The following is a 19,496-nucleotide window of genomic DNA, read 5'->3' on the forward strand; positions in this document are numbered from 1 at the left end:
CATAAATCGGTCGACAGCACTAATTAAATAACATACAACTTAAAGATATGTGCTAATTTTATTTGAACTTACCTTAGCTGTACTCTTGTCTATGCTCAATGAGACTGTCAGAAGAAAAAGAGTGCCACATGGAATCCGCATCTTCACGCCTTTGAATAATGTCCGAAAGGACAATTTATTGACGGATTCTTCACCGTTTCAAGCAAATGTTGCCTATCTTCTACCGAGCCTGAACTATACGTTTGTCTGCATCTTTGCTCTAAACGTTATGTGACTGTAGTTGAAAGTAAAGTCTTGTAGATGAGCCCACCACACCCCCTGTCAGGAGCACGACCACCCATCAATACGCACGACACAACCCTGTTTAGAAAAACTATCACTTGCATTTCAGCATTGTTAGAGGACGTTTATGTCTGAAGATCAGAAATATCCTTAAAATACAACTTTGACAGGTTGGATTTTAGGTAGGACGACGAACAAGCGTGAACGCACGATTGAGCGCGTGCGCCTGGAGTCTGCGTGAATCGAGGTAAGAAAGTCGTTACTTCTCTAAACTTTCACTTAGACAAGATATAGCTTATATTAGTAACACCAATAAGCTAAAGTCGATATTATTATAATTAAAAGGGATCAGAGAATGACGATAAATTGAGTTATGTGAAACTGCATGGATAGTGCAACATCAACGCGAGACCTGACAAGAGCCGATCTATTTAAACATGACATAAAACGGCGAACGTTACTAACTTTAGTCCATCTGTAACTTTAAGGACATTGAGCATGCAGTAATAGGACACTGGGCGAGAGTTCATCTGTTAGTACGCTTGGATGGAGGGTGACAACCATCTACAGCACTGGAACACATTAAGGTAAAGCTTGTGCATGTTGTTGTTTTAGAAACATGTGTTTTCTCTTTGCGAATACGTATATTTACTTTATTTCTTAAATTGTAGATGTTTGTCGATGTGCCTTGCAGTCCTTATCCTTACGACAGAAGTAAACGCAGTAAGTGCTTATTAATGTATTATGTGAACAAGATGTGAAAAGTGCAGGTTGAGGTGTATTATTTGTGCATCACTCATGGTGCTACATAGAAGAAAAAACTTGAACTCAGACCATCAAAGTGGGAGTGTCCCGGTTTGTACTACAATTCCGAAACTTTTAACCCTTAACATTTTTTAAAATACCAGTTAAACATTATTCTTCATTTTACCATTCTCCTTTTAAGGCTGCATGTAATACTTTACTAAATTTGACTAATATTGGAATATTCATTTGTGGCTATTTATTGTGGTAAAACAGTTTTGTTTTGCTTTCATCGTTCTTGGAACTAAATTGTCAATTCCAACATGTAAAACTTTCTAATCTTATGTTTTGCATATAGCATCGTGTGACAGAATATGTGTAGGTTTACTAAAATACAGTTTCTTATGTGTTAAAATGACTGAGTAGAGCTCTTACACTAGGGGTGATTTTACCATGAGCACATCTTTATTTTGCTGATCCACATGCTGATATGTATTTCTTGCACCGTCCGCACCAGCTGCAATCACAGCAGGTTCAATCGAGCTGTAGGTTTTCCAGCCACCTGTAAATGCTCCTTTAGCTTATAACCTCATTCGTTTACTTTAGGGTAGCTGTGATATGCAATCTTTCTGAAGAAAATACTGTCAGATAAAAATGTACCCAAGCTGTCACTGGGGAGGTACCCTTTTAAAAAGTACACATTTCCACCTATAGAGTGCATATTAGTACATCAGAGGTACAGTGCCCTCCACTAATATTGGCACCCTTGGTAAATATGATCAAAGAAGGCTGTAAAAATAAATCTGCATCATTTCTCGTTTTGATCTTTTATTAAAAAACATCAACAAAATTACTTGAATTTCATTCAAGTAAACAATTTGAAGTGGGCGGAATATCACATTGTACTTTTTTCTTTTCGCTAATAGACCCTGCTCACAATTATTGGCACCCCTGGTAATTCTAATGAGTAAAATATCTCCCAAGTATATTCCCATTAATATTTAAATTTTCTGAGCACACCAAGGTGACTAGAAACATGATGTTGTCCAGTCATGACTTATTGTTGCACAGGAGAATAATATTAAGTAACACAAAGCCCAAACCCCCTTAATCATTCTTCACAATGGATAAAACCAAAGAATATAGTTCTGACGTGCAGCAAAAGATTGTTGAGCAACAGAAAAAAGAAAGTGGATTTAAAAGGAAATGGTTGAAACAATAAAAATTCCCATTTACAACATCAGGGCAATAATTAAGAAGTTTTAATGGACTGGACTTTTAATGGATGTTGCAAATGTGGCCAAAGACTTTTCAAAGATCACAGATGGAGAATAATAGAAATTAGTTGAATATATATTGAAAAATACAAAATATTGGTACCAAATGTATATTGTACATATCTGTTCAGTGACAGCTTGGGAAATTTTTGAAGTTGCTAAAACAATGCCAATGCTTGCTTGGCACATAGATTTAATATAACCATCTGCTTCTTTAAATTGTAAGTCGATGACTTCCAATAGAGTGTGTTGAAAAAGAGTTGTATGTTTTGTCTTCCATGGAGCACAAAAGGTGAATTTTTGAAGAATCACCTTTATTCTGCTTCAGATATTCTTAAAAATTATACAGATAAACACTTGTCCTTGTGACTTTATTTTTCAAGTCTTTTAAAATAAAGAAAATAAAGTGAACTAGAAATAAAGTGAACTTTTAATGCTGTAGCTATGACAGCTCTTTTTAAGGAACAGACTAAAATGTAAGCTACTTTGCCTACAACTACAACTTGCAAAGGAACATTTAATATCTTTTTAGTTTTATCACTACCTCTAAAATGCCAAACAGATGTTGATTCATGTTTTATTATAGTTTTCAGCACAAGGTCTCTTTATATTTACAGTGGGTTATTCCCCAGTATGATCCTTGGTCAATGTTGTTTATTTGTTGTGGCTACAAGCTTTCAGCTTCAGACTATATACACCTTTCACCGCATCATGCTAATAGCTCAAGCTTCTTATCTTTATTTAGGGACATGATGTAAATGCAGAACGCCAAATCTGACCCGGCACTCCAAAATTGTTGTTGTAGGTTTACCATAGTAAATCAAGGTAAAGCAAGTACTTGCTGAGTAATAAAATTCTGTCTCTAAATAAGTAGCTAATAGAAGTGTAGCAATAAATCGGTAATTATTCAATCCGATTGAAATGTTGGGTTTTTTCATGGTTTGATAAAAAAAGGAAAAAATCAATTGTTGGGTCAAGAACTAACTTATGCTGGGTTGTTGTTACCCAATGCACCCAAGCTCTCATTGTTGCTTTGACTTGGATATATATATTTTTTTGTCATTTTGAAGCTGGGCAGTCCCATTCCTCATCCAGTAACCTATTTCCTTATATGGAAATGTGGAAAAGTGTGGTGGATCGATCACAAAGTGTCAGTATAGTCAATAATGATGTTGTATTAAGATGGTCAATCCTCACATGGATATACTACAATAAGTCACGCAGGTTTGAAACAACCCGGTGATGAGTACTGTCATTTAGTTTTTTTGCATTTAACATTTATTTGAATATAAGAAGCCATATTGTCTAAAGCCTTATCAGATGTTGTGCTTCCCTGATCAAAAACTTGTGACTCCACTAAGGGCAGAATGTGTGTGCATTATACCAGTACAAGGACTGTAGTGATTTTAGATTTAGGCCAACCTATTTTTAGCCCGGCAGTAATTTGTCCTGCTGGGCACAGGGTGCAGGGTATGGTCCTGTAAGCAGTGTTGGGTGTAACTAGTTACTAAGTAATTAGTTACTGTAATTTAATTACTTTTCCATTGAAAAAGTAAGGTAAGGTAATTACTCTTATTTTTCTGTAATTTAATTACAGTTACTTCTGATGTAATTGAACTAAATACTGTGTAATATATTCAGTAGTGGAAATGACATCAAAATTATAAGTCTAACTTTAAAATGTATGCTTTAATGTATCCTTCTCACATTTGTAAACTTTGGTCAGTTAATAAGAATAATTTATGTAGTTATTTATTATTTATTTGAATGAATTAAATAAGTCGTTTCATGTCTCTCCTTGAATCAATTCTAATCAAGGTTGATGTAGGATATAGAAAGTAATTAGTAATAAGTTATTAAATACTTTTTGGAGAGAGTAATTTGTACAGTAATCTAATTACACTATTGAATATGTAATTAGTAACTTTTAATAAATAATAAGTATTAATAAGTAATTAATTACTTTTTCAGAGTAACTTACACAACACTGCATGTAAGTGACCTCATTGGGGCAAGACTATATAGAGCGTATGGATAATATGGTGTACAGTATATTATTATTACACATGGATTTGACCCAGCATAGTCAGAGCTTTTTCTCATTTCAAGTAGAAATGTCCAAAATTTACATCAATTAGTTTTTTGTTGAGAACTCAATATGCTTTTATTGTTGTGTTTATATCTGAATTATCCATGAATAGGGTACAAAGGAGAACCTTAAAGTGAGAGTTGACAACATATTTTCAACATAATTCGATTCAGAATTGGTAACAGGGTTGTAAATTTAGTCTGTGTGAGGGGCTAAGTCAGGTCTAGTTGTTCAGACCAAATGTTGATTTGCAGTTATTGATATACCATTAATATTGATATACCATTAATAGTGATTCATATCCAGTCAACATTGCAATTGGTGCAAAACCTATGATAAAGAAATACGATTTCACTGTATACTTGTCTTTACACCATGCTGTAGAAAGCAATATACTGTAAATACATTCAAGAGGATTAAGACTTTTGTTGTGGAACAGACAAAAAAATCCCCTTTTCCCCCCGTTTTATACTAGTTTAGAAGTGTATTGAGCTCCATTTGAATCCATTCTGCATATTTTCCTCTTTAGAATACAGTCAACACAGAAAATGTAAAAACAGTTTTCAGATTCTGTCTGGGCCTTAATATAATGTATCTAACAACAATATGTGTCCTCATATTAAAAAGTGATAGAATGCTATTTTCTGCACATTTTCTGTACACATTTATACAGTAGTAATTACAGATGTATAAATGTACTGCTTTAAATGAAAGTTTTTTATACCTGCATATCAATGCTCATGTCTGTCCACTGAAGAGTTATTTTACAGCACACTATATGGTTACTATACTGTATATCTTACTGTTGTGATGGAAATTAATCTCACACAGGTTTTCCCCTATGGGAAAATTGTTGGGGAAAGGGTTTTAAAAAGCAGGAAGACTGCATTAACAGAAAGTTCAAAACATAAACATCTCAATCAAATTTGTAGGTTTGGCCTCTTGCAAGATGTAACATTTGGGCTGTGTTTTAATATTGTGACAATTTTTCTCTTGTAATAAAACTTTTGATAAGAAACTATTAAGATAGTGCTGAATAATGTACCATATTCCCGAATGAACCAATTAGATATGTAACCTACATGTTATGATGGTTTGGTTACTTCTGTTCTCATATAGTGCTAGTGATATTTTCAGCAAAAAATATAATGTTACATTCATCAAATGCATGCATTTTAGCAGTGTCCATATAAGGTAAGAGGAAATAGACGGTCACAGTGTGGTTCCTGAGGTGGTGCACGAGAATAAGAGTGCACGTGAAGTGTGTGCACTTTATATCAATCTGAATGGGTGGAACACAAAAGATGTCTGTGGGTGATAAGAACAGGAAAAAAGCTGCTACATTGCTTGCCAAAATAATCTGCTTGGTCAAAAGCAAAAAACAATTGGGGGAAAATCTATTGTGCTCGACTAGAGGGAACGAGGCAGGATGTAAAATTGTTCCGAAGGGAAGACCTATACAGAGAAACTTTTTGCTGTGGGTCTTACACCTAAGTGTACCCATAAACATTTGTGAAATATACTGTATGTTTTGTTACAGATGTTAAATATATTGTTTAGATGGACTGTACATATAGCTGGCAGCATGCTATAAAATGAGGCTTCCTTAACCCTCACTGGAGATGTAGTTTAATTAATGAATTTTAGCGTTGCCACCCATGTCCTGTGCCAAAAACGACCCTCCTGACCTCAGCATGGTGTTCTGTTTGTGCCTTTTGTGTAAGTATCATAAGTTTGGAATGAGCAATATACTTAAAATGACATTGTAAGTGCATTTAAGTAAACATTACTAATGAGTTGAAAAACTTAAAGGGGTCATATGGGGCGAATACGAGTTTTTATGTGTCTTTCGTGTGTTATAAGTTGCCCATTAGACGCGTAAAATTGCTAAATGAAAGTGTCGGAACAAAAGATGCATTCTATCTAAAAGCGAATGCTCACCCAGACCTGCCTGAAACGCCTCGTGTAACCACACCCCCACAAATCTACATCAGTTCGTGGTATGAGTTGACTAAGACCGCCCAAATGCATACACAAGTAAGGTGGGCGTACCTGTCAGCACAATTGCTTTGGAACCTGATGTTCCAAATATGGTAAGAGGCGTTACATTTCCGTCACACGCTTGCAGTATTCGACCAATCACTACGCACTGGTTAACTGGCCAATCATAGCACACCTCGCTTTTCAGAGCCATGAGCTTTGTTAAAAATCTGCGCGTTTCAGAGAGACGGGGCAAAGAGGAGATACCAACATCCACGGTATGTGGAAAATACGGCGTTTTTGAACCTTAAATTGTGTATACACATTGCCTTACATCTAAAACAAACGATAATATTCATTTTAGCCGTGTCATATGACCCCTTTAAATTGATATTTTTATGCAAGTTGGCATTGAATTGTTTTAAAATAATAGAAATGACAGGATTTGTTTTGCATTTATTGTGTCATTTTCATGAATTCATGTTTCATGAATATTTAGATTATTACTTTCCGGTTTAGTCCCATCCCTCTGTTTCACAGTATTCCTAATGTCTAGAAAGGTCTAGAAAACTGGAGTGTTGAAACACAACTCGTCTGCACTGACATCAGTAAGATCTCTTACAAGACTGGAGGATAAATGCTCTCATTCAACCTAAATATTTACATTCCCTGTTCTTCTTATTTGCTTGTTGCTTTTTCTGTGTTTTCTGTCTATGCTTCAAGAGCTAATGAGAGAAAACATCCTTGTTTTTGATATAATCCCATGAGTTTGTCACATGTCCGAGCAGAGCATGTGGCCTTTTGACACACGAAACGTTCCATAGGCCTTAGTGACTCAGTGTTTCTGCACAACATGCCTTGCGGTATAATGTGCTTCCAAGTACACTGTGTGGAAAGGTAATTACCTCTAGTGAATTCAGCTTGTTGTTTCTTTGGTTTGGAAGACATTTATATACCCATTATATGATGCAGTTAAGTAGAACTGAATGCAGTAATGTACTTTTGTTCGTAAGGGAAGTCCCTCTGTGGTGAAAATCAAGTTTTTAATGCTGTTTATGTCCATGTGGTGTTTTTAATATGCTTCTGCTTTCACACCAAACGCAAATTAAGTGATTTGCACAAGTAAATTACATACAAAGTCAATTCAAAGACACGAATAGACGCGAATGACGCTTGGCAACGCGAATGGTGCAAATCGGGTGCCGCGATTGGACACTCTTGCGATTAGCTCATTGATGCCTACAGTTTGACTCGTCCTGAAGTGTGAAGACACTCCCCGTCGCACAATGTTTTTTACATCACTCACGCGAAAATAACAAACTGTTCCCGCGAGTAAAAAAGAGCGATGAAAGCGATGCTTCCCATTTGGTGTGAACACAGCATAACACCGTGTGCTAACCAAACGCGATGCGACACCGTAACACGCGATAAAAGGTATCTTTTCCATGTTAATCAGAGGTTTTGTCATAACGAACCGCGACAGCGCTGCGCAACGAGCAGAGGCCGTTTCTATTTTAGAAAAATCGCCTACTTCCATACTATATAGTAGGCGAAAATGAGTATGAGTCATGAATAGTATGTCCGAAACCTCAGTATGCAAAAAACAGTAGGCGAGAAATACCCGGATGGTCTACTACTTCCGCCGAGATTCGTGAGTGTGGATCGGATGGACACTTTTCTATCCCATGATGCCACGGGAGCTGAGCAACGGTCAAATTTCAGAAGTAAATCAAATAAATATAGCGGAAAACTTTAAGGCGGACGTCCGTTTTTAATGTAAGTGCCAATAAATTAATTTCTAATGACTAAATTATGTTTTTATCAACTCTCACGTGTAGGTTGTTGTTAACACGTCATAGGTCAAAGAGCATACGGGTCACATGACCATAAAACATGGCGGACGCAGTATGTCCAAAATGTATTCATACTACTCCCACTCATACTATATAGAACGCACTGTTTGACGGCTGATAGGTAGGTACTTATTCAAATTCAGTACGTACTGTCACAGTATGCGATTTCGGACGCAGCCAGGGTTTCTATTTCTGCGACGTCGCAGCTGACAGCTCCGCCCACACAACTATCTCATTCGATGTAAGTTCTGCACCTCATGAATATTAATCGCCAAACATGGATGAGGACAGGCTATATACATTTGATTAGATACGTTTAGATTCTGAAATTAGCATAGCGTCCGGTGAGGCATCACTGAAGTCATGAGAACAGGACACATCTCTCTATGTGCACTCTTCATCTGCAGTGTGAGAGGGTGCGCGGACAGAGAAAAACTGTTCTGATTGGCTGTTTTTTGTGATTGATTGTCGCGTCCCGCCCCTTTTTTGCGCTCTGTATAGACAATCAAATCTCATCGCATCGCGTTTGTCTCTTGCTATGAGATCATTTGAAGGCATTCCTAGAATTGTTTGTCCTAGTAACAGTTTGAACAAACCCTCCAGTAACTGATGAGAGACGGATGACGTGAGCTCCACTGCTTTACTCCTATTGGTAGTCGCTCGCAAAAGTCGCTCATCATTTGATTAAAGTCTCAACTTTTGTCGCTTGACTCCCGTCGCTGGATACGCCCACTTCCTGTCGCTCGTGTCGCCAGAAGTCAGCCAGCTCTCAATTGAAATGAATGAGATCGCGTCGCTCTGCCGCTGCTAGTTTCTGGCAGTCTGAAAGGGGCGTAAGATAAACCATGTGCAAATTCATCATTTCAATCCATTGCGCAGTATTCTTTACATAAAAAAGCAATTTAAGATATGAAGAAATTATAACAGGAAAAAACTTGTATATATGCTATTTTAATGCTTAAAGATGACTGTAAAGTGATAAAATAATTGAATGCAGTGGGACTTTAAGAATAGGGTGGTAGAAAAATCTTTAAATCGGAGATTACGTTTTGTGAAATACAACATGATAGCCAATTTAAAACCATTTTTCATTATTTTTTCATTTTTCAAAATGTCTCGCAATATTCACTACACAAGTTTAAAAGATGTGGTCAGTAGCCTATAGCCAAACCTGTACTCACATTTGTACCCCCTCTGTGAATATGTAATAATTGACTTTCTCTGCACTGATGGAGGTTGTTAATGGTGCATAAAATCCTCTGACCGCATTACTTAAAGCATGTAGCTCTAAAGTAAACCATTGCATGGTTCTTATGACCACATGCTGAGAGTTCTGGTGCTGCCACCCAATACATTCTTTAAAAGACAGCACAGTTCTGTCACTTTGTCAGCTGCCCATGCCATGATGAGAGTTAGTAGAAGGGCTACTGCTAAAGAAGACACAGTTAAGACACTACAGTCTGATTATACAGATAACAAAAGTGTGTCAGACCAAAATCTTTAGCTCTTTCATTTATGTCTTGTACACTAGACACAAGACCTTATCTAGAATCTACAGCCTGAATCAATGGTGGATGGAGCATGACATATTCATCCTCTGCTATCTCTGACTGTGGTTCATCTTGTTATTCGTGTCACTTATCTGACGTGTTCCTTTTGAACTTGCAAACATTCCAGTCTTGTCCTCATCACACAGTAAACCCCCTTTTCTTCGTTAAAATCTTCTTGTAGTTGTTGCCCTAGGGCTTTGTAGACACATTTTTGAATACTGATTGAAGTGCTAGAAACTCAAAATAATCCGATTTCATGTTCCTCAATGCTTTTTATGTTGGTAATGTGGTGCTTTATAGACAAGCGAGCCTGTGATAATTCTCTGCACCCATGGAGTTTAGACAAAGACATGTGGCGATCTCACAATGCTCACTATTTTCCGGATGCCTCTCATTTCCTTTTATAGTCTGCTTGCTGCTCTAGTCTTCAATTTCTCTCTGTCTGTCTCTCTCTCTCTTTCTCTCTCGTTCACTCTCTATGATTGTGTGTTGTTCTGCACGTGCAGAGCCGGTCATGTTGCTTGTCTTCAGAATACCACTTAAATTGTCCCCTTATGAATTTGTGTATACTGCAGCAGTGATCTGCGACAGAAGGATTGTTTCTGCTCATTTTGCCAAAGCGTCTGAACCTCGACTCTGTGTAAGAGTAAAGTTACTCAAACTTCATCGAATGTTCTTTTTTGATGCCATGCCCAAATGGGTGAAAAAACATCCTATAGGATTACACTGAAAGAGGCAAACCACGGAGTCCTTGTAATTGCTGACTGGCCTATAAATCAAAAGACTAGGTGGGCTAGGGTCATTAAGCAATTATTGTGAAACCAACCAGAACATCTTCGCAACCACCTATCAATGCATTGACAACTACCCAGAACATAGGCCAAGTACTACTTTCAGTCTCTTCTGAAAGCATCGTGTGTTTTATTAGCTTGTAGTAGTTTGAGAGGTTGTAAAAAGAATGGATCTGTATATATAAATATTTATTTCTTTTTTGTGGTGTATTATTTTCCCACACTCTGACCAATGATATGACTCAGAATGACTGGCATCTGTTCAGTATTCTGTCTGGCTGAGTCTGAGGCTATGGAACAGTAGCGTAATACATACTGCATACTTGACAGCATGCACTGTCTACTATTTTTTGTTGTTGTAAATTTTTACATTTTCATAATTGTTTAATTTATAAATGAAAATTTGTTGTTTTGTAAAAATCACTGCTGATATTATTTCCCTTGCTAATTTGTCACAGATTGCAAATTCTAAAGCATTGCATTATTTGCTACACCAAATGCTATTTTCTTCTTTTGAATACTGTACATATTGACTAATTCCAGGTTTTAAAGCATACAGTCAAGCATAAAGAATAGAGTATAGTATAGAGTGCATACTACAGAAACAGTTTGTAAGGCAGTATGCTTTTCCAGACATATGAATTGTGCTGAGCTCTCAGTTTGAACCTGATGACGCACCCTGATGGAGATACCCACTACACTACAGTATGCTGGTTATGATAACATCACACAGGGTATTTAAAGGAATAGTTCACCCAAAATGAAAATTCATCATTGTTATCATCATGACATTCTGTCTGCTGAACACAAAAGTAGATCATGTAATAAATATGCAGCTGGGTGAATTCAATGCAGTGACTGTAGATATGACTTACTTTTAATGCATAATGTTTAGGAATGGCATAAGGTACTAACATTTCTGATTTGTTCTGAAATGTGCTGCAGACAAATGTAAGTGCACATCACACATGTGAACAAACATTTACGCTGCTGGCAAATGAACAATTCTTCCTCAATCTGCAAGTCTTCACAGTTCTCAAGCTTGGCAGTTTTTCTTAATGTGTTTTTCCGGAGATATCCCAGTCCTGTCCATTCTCTCATTCCTTTTCTCCCATCTCACTCCCCCAGTGCTCTGTCTATCCATCTCTCACACTGCTTCTCTCATCCATCCGTAACTCCTCGAAGGATTCTGGTGGAATGTTTTGTCTCCAGAGTGATTCCAAATTGTTGTCAGTGCAACATCCGGAATGTCCAAATCCAAATTTCAATGTCCCTTTTCCTTGTTTTTCTCTGTTTCTATGCTTCTAATGTGTCTTTCCTGATGGAGAATGGATGGATATCAGCCATCTGGAAATCATTGTTTTAGCTGAGAAATCCTCCTGTAGGTGCAAAGCTTCTAAACTTTCAAAGCACTCAGCTTTTAGTCGAATTGAGGCCATACGGTCAAAAAAATGTCTTGTCCATTTGTGTCAGACCTGTCAATACACAGTTTTATAAATGGGAAGATTCCCCTAAAGGCAGGCATATGTGTATCTTCATGTTTACTGAACAATGGCTTGAATTTGATTTGGTAATTGTTCATTCACAGATGAGCTGTCTGATATTTTTGTTTTCTTGCCGTGGTAGTTTCGTTACATTTACCCTGTTTAGTAAAACAAAGCCAAGCATTTTGAAATGAAATTGGGCAATACAGAGGTTTCCAGAAATGTAGGAGCTTGGACTCAACAGCTGGATATCCTGTGTACAGACCCACAGCTGCTTACGTGTAAGGGCTAATGGAATGTCCTTAGTTTCCGTCTGGTACCCTTTTTTCCCCTCAGCACATTCAGTCTGTCAGCCGACAGAGACCAGCCGTCATGACCCTCACTCTATGAATTATAAAGTTATTGTCTCTCTGCTTCAAAGCCGCGTGCTTCATTTACTCGTCCTCCCAATTGTTTCAAAACCAATATTACTTTTAAGGAATTCTTCTTTTGAAACAAAATCTTTACTTAGTTTCAGATGTTTGAGATGTTCTGTATTTGAGAAGAGAGTAATCAGAAGCTCATGATGTTCTGAAGAAAAATAACAACTTAAAATGTTTATGAAGAAAATGTGACGGTTTTCTAGTTTTACGAGCTTGTTTAATTAAGGCTTTTATGGATAGTTTAAGAGGCTGTTTATACGATGCCGTTTTCAACTGAAAACTTTTTAAGCGTTTTAGCCGTTCATTTAGACGGAAACTGCGTTTTGGGGGACTGAAAACGATAACGGGTCTCAAAGTCTAACTTCGTGAAAACACGTCCATGTGTGCAAAAAACTGTGCATGTGTATGTGCCAAGGCACGTCCTGTTTCTTTACACAACGACATCACCATCCACTGGCCTGGCATGCATACTACAGTGTTTTTATCCGTTTTCCTGGATCCGTGTAAATGCAGACCGTTTTGATAACGCTGTCATGTGTATGTGAAACTTTTCCGTTTTTCATCGTGTAATCGTGGCCTAAACAAGAAAGTCTGACATTTGTGTAATATATTATTTCAAAACAAAAAAAAAATTTTGTTGATTACTTTTTATCTTTGTGCAGTGATGGGCAGTAACGCGTTACTGTAGTTTGATTACTTTTTTGTTAACTGAGTAATTTAACGCGTCATAATTCCTAAAATAGAAATTAGATTATAGTTCCAAGCCCAGGTAACTATACGTTACAGCTGCGTTACATTGTTGCTGTTGTATCGTTTTATCATTTAAATTGTAAAAAGCGAAATAGCTTTTTCAAAGTCTGGATGCCTGCCTGTCACACCCACGACATCATCAAACTGAAACGTGCCTGCGCAGAAAGTACTTCCAAAGCCACTCCATGAAAAGCCTGCCATTTTAAGCTAAAAACTCGTAACGGCCAATGCTATCGCCGCGCGGAACGCAGGCAAGGAGACTAGACACCGGATATGATTGGCTGAGGTGCCTCTCGTGATCAATGTAAAGGTCAGTTTATGGTTCTGCGTAGGACCTACGCCGTAACATACGGCGTAGCCTACGTACGTAGACGACGCCGTCATGAACATTTATGGTTCTGCGTTGAGAGTATGCGTCATACTGCAATTACACCGCCGAAACGCTAGTTGGCTCTTTGTGTTTTCATGGGTTTGCTCTTCTTCGCCGATGTTTTGTGTGTGTGTATGCTAGTGTTTGCAAATGACAATGGAAGCCAAACCGACGTTAGAGGAAATCTCTCTCCAAGAATTCGCCGCCATCTGACAGTCTTTATAGTCCGCCGAAGAGGAGTCATACAGATGCGTGTATTTCCGAACCTCTTCAATCAGACGCTCAGTAACTTGGTCGATGTCGATGCTCACCATGTTGTTCTTTTGTGGACTCTGAACTTGCCGGAAGAAGACACCAGAGAAGAAGATGCCGGAAATGCGTAGAAGGAAGTACGATGCTGCCAAACCGACCAATCACAGCGCTTGCGGTCCGCGTAGGGTCCGCGTTGAGTTGACGCGTTGTTACATTTTTGGAGAGGTGCGCGTCAGGCTACGGCGTAGGGTACGCACAGGGTACGCGGCTCTGCGTAGGCTACGCCGTAGGTTACGGCGTAGGTCCTACGCAGAACCATAAACTGACCTTTAGCCTTTAAGCTCCAATTGTAAGTATTACAGACCCATACATCTCCCTATCACAAGACAATCTTTGGTACTACCAGCGAAAACAAACTCAGCATGGAGAGAGAAACGTATGCGTTCTGTAGCTGGAAATACAATAATTATTTTGAGTTTATTTCTGTCAAAGGTAAGAACATTGTTGTGCGTTGTCGGTCATGTGGAGGTAAGCAAAACCCTCTCTCCTGCGAAAAACAACCTGAAAGGGCAGTACAGCACGGTTAAACTTCTGCAGAAAGTAACGTCACAGGGCACCGAGAGCAATGAATCAACTTCTACTGTCGAGTGCCAGGCTGCTATTAGCAACATGTTATGTTTTGTCAGACTAGTTTTTGCTGCTCTAACGCTGTTATATTTGTTAAATGACGAAGAAATCATCATAGAAATATGCAGAAGCACTAGTTAAGATATACAAGTTATAAGAAGCTAAGGAGAGACTTTTTACATTATGGAGTATGCAGGTTTAGAAATACCAGTTAACATATGAAAAAATGTTTTAAGTTAAAATGTCACAGAGTTTAATTATTATTATTATTTATGACAGGCTTTAGTATGGAATAAGCAGAAAGAATGTATTACAATAATTAAAGACGAGATAGAGTAGAGTATGCACTTCCCAATAAAGTTTAGTCTTGAGAAGGCTAAAGAGGTTATTTTGTGTTTTTGAGGGGTGGGGGGTAGTAATGTAACGAGTAGTGTAACTAATTACTTTTGAAATAACGTAATCAGACCAGTAATTGGATTACTTTTAAAAGGAGTAATCAGTAATTTAATTACATTTCCAGAGTAACTTGCCCAACACTGTCTTTGTGTAGGCTATGTCTTTGTTTTCATTAAAGATTTTGTACCAGTTGTGTTTATTAAGCAACATCTGGCAATTGTTATGCTAGTGTGTGTTTAAAGGTCCAGTGTATGAAATTTAGCAGCATCTAGTGGTGAGGTTGCGAATTGCAACCAATGGCTCACTCCACCCCTCCCTTTTGAAACACTACGGTGGCTGACACAGGACTAAGGTGTCATCGTGAAACGCTTGTCCATTTAGGGATACTGTAAAAACAACATGGGGTGGCTACTAATGTAACAGCAACATGTATGCGGAAGTATATGCAAGTACGCAAGCAAACAAAGGACACCTAATATTAGTGTACCTCTAAAGAGGCCATTTGTGAAGAAAGTGTTTGCATGTGTTACCATCATGATGCAAGGGTGTTGTGTGTGGTTGCCAGGGAAGGAATTACCATGCCGTGGCAGAGGTCTTTCTAGTTCTATTTAGCATGTTGCGATGCAGGCCCTAGATAAGCAAAAGTAAGTGGTTGTTGGCTTAGCAGCAGTGACAAATGAAATTAAACAGCTGCATGGCAATAGGAAAATGCTGCACACATGAACATAGCACTAATTTCAATAAGCATTAGCATCTGTTGATCTGTGTTGGATGTCTGCATGTTTACAGTAAACAGTGGTTTCTTTCAGGTAAATAAACTTAGAGTAAGTGTTTGCTTTGTGCACTTTATATGCGTAGCGTGCTTTACCTGAACGTTAGGTACCTTGCTCAGGTACTTTGGACTTGGAGTCAATACAATCAGTCGTTCTAGACACAACCCACTTTCATAGACCTTACCCGACTTTGGTTCGTATTCTGTACACTTTTCTCCTGATTTCTTGTGGTTCGTGTTACTCAGTATTTACCCATAGTGGCCATCTGTACACCCCCTTTTTACCCAGCGTCCTCGGCTTCCTGTCTTTATGCCAGGCTGGATGGGATGCTGGTGCTCTGTCTCAGCAGAGAAAGGTCCTCTGAACTCAAGATAAGAGGGGATAATAAAGATCAGCATCAAAAAGAACTGAATGGGCCTCTCTTGAATAAGAGATCACTGTCTCCTTTGTGCTCTTGCATTTGGGAGGTTGACGTCATAGTGTCCGACATGCTATAATTAAACTAAAACAATTTTCAACAGCATTTTTATTGCAAATGTACGGTTTTATGAAATATTCATTGAAAGCCTACATGGAAAAATACAGTAATTTGTCCAATTTATTGATTTATTGACATTGATCAGATTCGCATACTTCATTAAACATACATTTTAACTTTAAATAGTAATGTTAAAAGGGATAGTTCACCCAAAAATGAAATTTCTGTCATAATTTACTCACCCTCTTGTTATTTAAGACTTTCTTTCAGAAAACAAAAGAAGATATTTTGAAGAATGTCAGTAACCGAACAATGGCGGTATCCATTCACTTGTATTGTATTGACACAAAACCAATGCAAGTTATATGGAATTCCAGACCTGACTTAATTAAAAATAAATAAATACAAAAATAAATCCATGAAGAAATGTAAAAAAGCAAAAATAAATGAGTATTTATACTTTTATTTCTTTATTTATGGGTAATTATATATTTTTTCACGTTTATTTATTTTTTCATTTATTTATTTATAAATAAATAAATGAAAAAATAAATAAACGTGAAAAAATATATAATTTTTTACATTTCTTCATGGATTTATTTTTGTATTTATTTATTTTTAATTAAGTCAGGTCTGGAATTCCATAAAGTTAATGGGTATCGCAGTGGTTCGGAGACCAACGGTTTTCAAATGATCTTCTTTTGTGTTTTGCAGAAGAAAGTCAAACAGGTTTGAAATGACAAGAGTAAATGATGACCGAATTTTCTTTTTGGGATCTCTTTAAAGTTGCAATACAACTTTTGCCTCAGTATCGCCATATAGTATATGTTTTAACACCTGAAACACCTTGTTTTTAACCAAAAATGTTACAGATTGCAGCTTTAAAGGGATACTTCACCCAAAAATGAAAATTCTGTCATCATTTACTCACCTTCGAGTTGTTCCAAATCTGGATAAATTTCTTTGTTTTGATGAACACGGAGAAAGATATTTGGAAGAATGCTTATAACCAAACAGATCTCTCCCCCCCCCCCCCCCCCATTAAAATTAAAAAATAATTGTTCTGTTTAACACAAAAGAATACATTTTGAAGAATGTAGGACAGCAAACAGTTCTGGGGCACTTTTGACTACCATTGTATTTTTTCCTACTATGGGAGTGTATCCCTTTAAATAGTATTTTAACTTCCCATTTACAATCATGCACAGAACATGGTCGACAAGACATTTCTTATACTCTTGTTTTTTTTCAGGGCTTTTGTGCATTTCCAGAGTGGACTGTACATTAACATTCCCCAAAGAATGTCATACAGATTAGTTGGTTTTCACAGGTGCCTAGAGGTGTTTTTCTCATCTCTAATTCATATCGCTCATACATGTCACACTGTTATCATTCATGTGGCTCTGCTCTGGATTAGGGGCTAATGTGTACATTTTGTCTTATTACGAAGCCAAGATAAAGTCCTGTCTTAACTGTGTAACCTTCACCCAGCAAACACATTTTATGTGCCACATGAACATATGTGGATAGTGTTGGGGAAGCTACTTTGAAACCCAAGTTACATTGTATAACACTAGGCTGCATAATTCCGTTCATAATTGTTTGTTTATGTGTGGTTGATCCCTTCACATAGTATCATGCGCTAGAACATATGTGCATCAGCAGGACGTCATGGTGAAATGCTGAAGAAACTCATAAAGCACGCTGGTATTCTAAACTTTACAGCCCAGCTGCTATCCACACTCCCTGAACACAGGCACATCCTGAACTCCCACTGACCTGTATGGCCAACATACACGCGTACACACAGGTCACATTCCGCACTCGATCAACTCATTATAAAGTCTTTTAATTGGCAGGTGGCATGGCTCCCTCCTCCAGTCTGTCAGACTTCAAGTTGAGTTTCCTCCTCAAAGTTGTCTAGAGGAGATATTATAAAAGTCTGTTGAGTAACCAAACTCAGCTTCATTTGCAAATTGAGCAGGCATGTGAGGACTTTTCAAGCAGGTAAATGTTAAATGTACATTTATGCAAATATATAGGTCAATACAGAAAAAGATTCTAAAAATCCTGTTTCTCAGAGCATTGTATTAGCAGCACAGTGGTTGTGAGTTAAATTCCCCCAAAACACACATCATAAAATGTACCATAAATGCAAGTCACTTAAGTGGATTAAAGGGATAGTTCACTCAAAAATGAAAATTATAAAATTATGTCATGACTTACTCACTCTTTAGTTGTTCCAAACCTGTAGCTATACATTTCTTTGTTTGGTTGAACAAAGATATTTTGACGAATGCCTTGAAACCAAACATTTTTGGACCCCATTGACTCCCATAGTAGAAAAAATTACAATAGTATTCAAAAGTGCCCCAGAACTGTTCGCTGTCCTACATTCTTCAAAATGTCTTCTTTTGTGGTCAACAGAACAAAACAATTATAAAGTAATTTTTCAGAACCAAGAAATTATACAGATTTTGAAGGTGAGTAAATGATGACAGAATTTTTATTTTTGGGTAAATGCGCCAAGTGCATAAATGTAAAATACTGTGAAATTTCCATTTAAACACGTTCGCTTTAAACGGAAAATTCTGTCATAGTTTATCTGTCATAGTCTAACTTAAACTTGAATTTCAATATGAATTTTCACAGAATTACAATATTTGCATTGCCTGGTTTAGGCCACTGGTGCACCCCCCCCCCAAAAAAATGGTGTATGATTACAAAACGAGAGAACAAATGAATAAATGATTCAAGACATGAGAGTGATAACAGGAAACCGAGGAATCGAAAATGTAAATTGAAGTGGAAATTGGTGGTGCTTCAAAGGGAAGTTTGTCTGCGGTTCATGTGGCCATATAATGATGCCGTTGTTTGGGAACAGCTTTGTCCATGGCCAGAATAGTAAATAAAAGCTAGGAACAAAACTGTTGTTGTATGACATCTGTGATATGAGACAATTTGATTTACTATTAAATTACTGCACATTTTGTCTTTGATGTTACCGCAATCAAGAATAAAAACCAGTCCATGCACATGCCAAGCACATGCTTTGTGACACAGAGCTGCAGTGCTTTTGTGAGTGAATGTGACTTATGACATTTCCTGTTGCTGTTAACACTCTAATCCCTATAGACATACATTCAAAGCAAACAGTGACTATATAATTAAAACCTTAAAAGATAGACGCTCCATTCGCATGTTCTCTTTCCCGGTAGGGTCACAAGCAGACATAAGAGCACAGTTAAGGTGAAAGATCCACAGCAGAGGGCAAAAGGCAGTGCTCAGGAAGTTTTAAAGCAATGTGAGATTGTCGAATGCTGTTGGGTCAGCGTTCAGTGTGTGAGTGGTTGAAAGTCATATTCAGTTACAAAACTC

The 19,496-nt window shown here is 37.5% G+C and overlaps 2 protein-coding genes across 2 annotated transcripts in view; one reads left to right on the forward strand and one right to left on the reverse strand.

Moving 5' to 3' along the window:
• Positions 1–280, reverse strand: part of col4a1 (collagen, type IV, alpha 1) — a 50,585-nt gene extending 50,305 nt beyond the window's left edge. Inside the window, exon 1 of the mRNA XM_057336672.1 lies at positions 73–280. Coding sequence (XP_057192655.1) covers positions 73–141 — 69 coding nt within the window. The 5' untranslated portion in view covers positions 142–280. The remainder of the gene's footprint in view (positions 1–72) is intronic.
• A 96-nt stretch (positions 281–376) lies between these two features.
• Positions 377–19,496, forward strand: part of col4a2 (collagen, type IV, alpha 2) — an 87,640-nt gene continuing 68,520 nt past the window's right edge. The window contains exons 1-3 of the mRNA XM_057336670.1: positions 377–529; positions 771–869; positions 954–1,005. Coding sequence (XP_057192653.1) covers positions 829–869; positions 954–1,005 — 93 coding nt within the window. The 5' untranslated portion in view covers positions 377–529; positions 771–828. The remainder of the gene's footprint in view (positions 530–770; positions 870–953; positions 1,006–19,496) is intronic.

Source organism: Triplophysa rosa, linkage group LG6 (genome assembly GCF_024868665.1).
Source record: "Triplophysa rosa linkage group LG6, Trosa_1v2, whole genome shotgun sequence".
In the NCBI taxonomy this organism is placed as follows: domain Eukaryota; kingdom Metazoa; phylum Chordata; class Actinopteri; order Cypriniformes; family Nemacheilidae; genus Triplophysa; species Triplophysa rosa.